The sequence below is a fragment of the Pyxicephalus adspersus genome, chromosome 8 (assembly GCF_032062135.1).
Source record: "Pyxicephalus adspersus chromosome 8, UCB_Pads_2.0, whole genome shotgun sequence".
In the NCBI taxonomy this organism is placed as follows: Eukaryota; Metazoa; Chordata; class Amphibia; order Anura; family Pyxicephalidae; genus Pyxicephalus; species Pyxicephalus adspersus.
In genome coordinates this window covers 4,266,582-4,268,680 of record NC_092865.1, presented here as the reverse complement: position 1 = coordinate 4,268,680, position 2,099 = coordinate 4,266,582, and the positions used below count along the sequence as shown (strand labels likewise).

General features: G+C 41.5%; 1 protein-coding gene across 1 annotated transcript in view; it reads left to right on the top strand.

Annotated features, from left to right (window-relative positions):
- Positions 1-2,099, top strand: part of C8B (complement C8 beta chain) — a gene marked incomplete at its 5' end in the record, with an annotated part of 12,410 nt that overhangs the window by 8,375 nt on the left and 1,936 nt on the right. Inside the window, 3 exon segments of the mRNA XM_072419345.1 lie at positions 329-444; positions 818-981; positions 1,187-1,340. Of these exon segments, the coding sequence (XP_072275446.1) occupies positions 329-444; positions 818-981; positions 1,187-1,340 (434 nt within the window).

Sequence of the window (2,099 nt, the reverse complement as noted above, 5' to 3'; positions counted from 1 at the left end):
TGAATTGATGGTCAATCTACAAATAGGAACAAATATAAAAAACATAATCTGCACAATTATACCAATCTTATATTTCTTTGATAATTTTTGTAATACATCGGTTGTGACTGGTTCTCTTTCAAAACTTGGAGATGAAAATGTAATTTGTTTTAGGAAAGCTGTTGTAGAATACAAATACGTCAGATGGAAATCCTACAATGGACAGTGCAGGTGACCAACTAAAACAGCCATTTAAGTGTGCAAAGTATAAAAAAGTAATATAAACTTCATCATTTGATCAGGTAGTGACAGGTCCTCTTTACGTTCTTTTTGCAGGTTACTCTCTCAGTGACGTGAAGTCGTGCCTGAACTTGGGGTTTTCTCTTGGCGGTAACATATGCGGCGTTTACGTAAGCGTTGGTATGACGGACAACCAGTGCGATGGGCTTTTGAAGGAGATTGGAGGTGAGAAGCCGATCGGCCAATCACAGAAGGGCTAATGAATTCTGAAATAATGGGGGTCATGGTAGGGGACCGGGATACCAATTATAAAGGAGGTGGGCTCGGGGCAATAATGTGGGGGCCCTCAAATGATCACACTTCCAGCTTCTGTTGCTGCTTTTCCCGCCCCCTATCTGAGCTCTGCTGTACAGGGACTGATCCTAAGTCAAATTCAGGGACTTACACAGAGCTGTACCATTTGTGTCTTTTATCTCTGCCTTTTATTTTGTGATTTTTCTGCCGCCCCCCTTGGCCCGGTCTGTACCCCCTTTTTATCTGATCTGATCATGTGATTGATTCCTGGAATCCCCCCATTGATCACATTGATTGATTGCAGATAACAGCGATACTAATAAAGTTGTTGAAGATTTTGTTGCTCTCGTACGCGGCGGATCCAGCGAGCATGTGACCTCCCTCGCCTACAAGAACCTCCCGACCCCGGAGCTGATGCAAGAATGGGGGGACGCCGTTCAGTACAGTCCGGAAATCCTAAATATTAAGGTACGACCCCATAAATAAAATTTATCAAAAGACAAAAACATTTGTTTGTAGATTTATAGAGCAGAGGGAAAACTCCTCGAAGGAGCAGCAATTCTGGGGTTTCTGTATCAATAAAGCTGACCTGTCATTAACAATCCCGCTGCTCACAAAACAATAAACTTTATTATTATTATAAGAAATAAAAACCTCTCCCTTCCCCCCACAGACCAGCCCATTGTATAATTTGGTGACGGCGACGGACTTCATCGGAGCCAACGTTTTGCAGGACAATATGAAACGCGCCCTGGAGGAATTTGAAAAAGAGACCATGTCCTGCCGCTGCACCCCCTGCGAAAATAATGGGGTGGCAGTCTTTAAAGGTGCGACAATCAGAAGCCAAATTAAGAGAAATTTTAATATTATTATTTATTTCTGCAGTTTATGAGATTGTGCAGGTTGGTATCCTCCCATAAAAAAAGACAAAGGAGGGCATTTAAAAATAATTCCCTTGTCAATTTGCTGTAAATTCGCTCATAATTTTTGTTTTTACATATAGCATTTCACATTGTGACAGCTGTGCACTTTAACATGTGACCACTAGATGGCAGAACGAGTCATTGTTTTAATAGGAAGTGAAAGGAGAGATCGGAACAATTGTCAGCCAATTTCAGATGAATTGACAGGGGAATCTCAGGGGAATTTATAAGAGATAGGAGCCCAAAGAGATTGGAACTTTTGTATTTTGATTAGTGGTGAGCATAATTTAGCAACGCGTTTCGCAGTTCTGCTTCTTCAGGGGTTGGACTATTTTATATACTGGACCCATGGAATCCTGCACAGCAACCATAGCATCCCTCATGGGGAATAAACCAAAGAGTATGCTTGGGTAGTTAGCAATATGGAATAATCCCATGAGGACATTGTGGCCTGATTTATGAAAGAGTGGAGAAGAGAGACTATCATGAAAGAACCTGGGTGATTCTGCAAACCTGGAATGGATTTCTTAAAAATCACTTACTATTAGTTGAACAAAAAAAAAATGATGGTTCTGCTATGATCGTATATCTTCACCAATCTTGGAGAGCTTTCATAAATCAGGCCACGTGACTCCTGGAGGGGTCCAAACTTGTGGCTCCTGA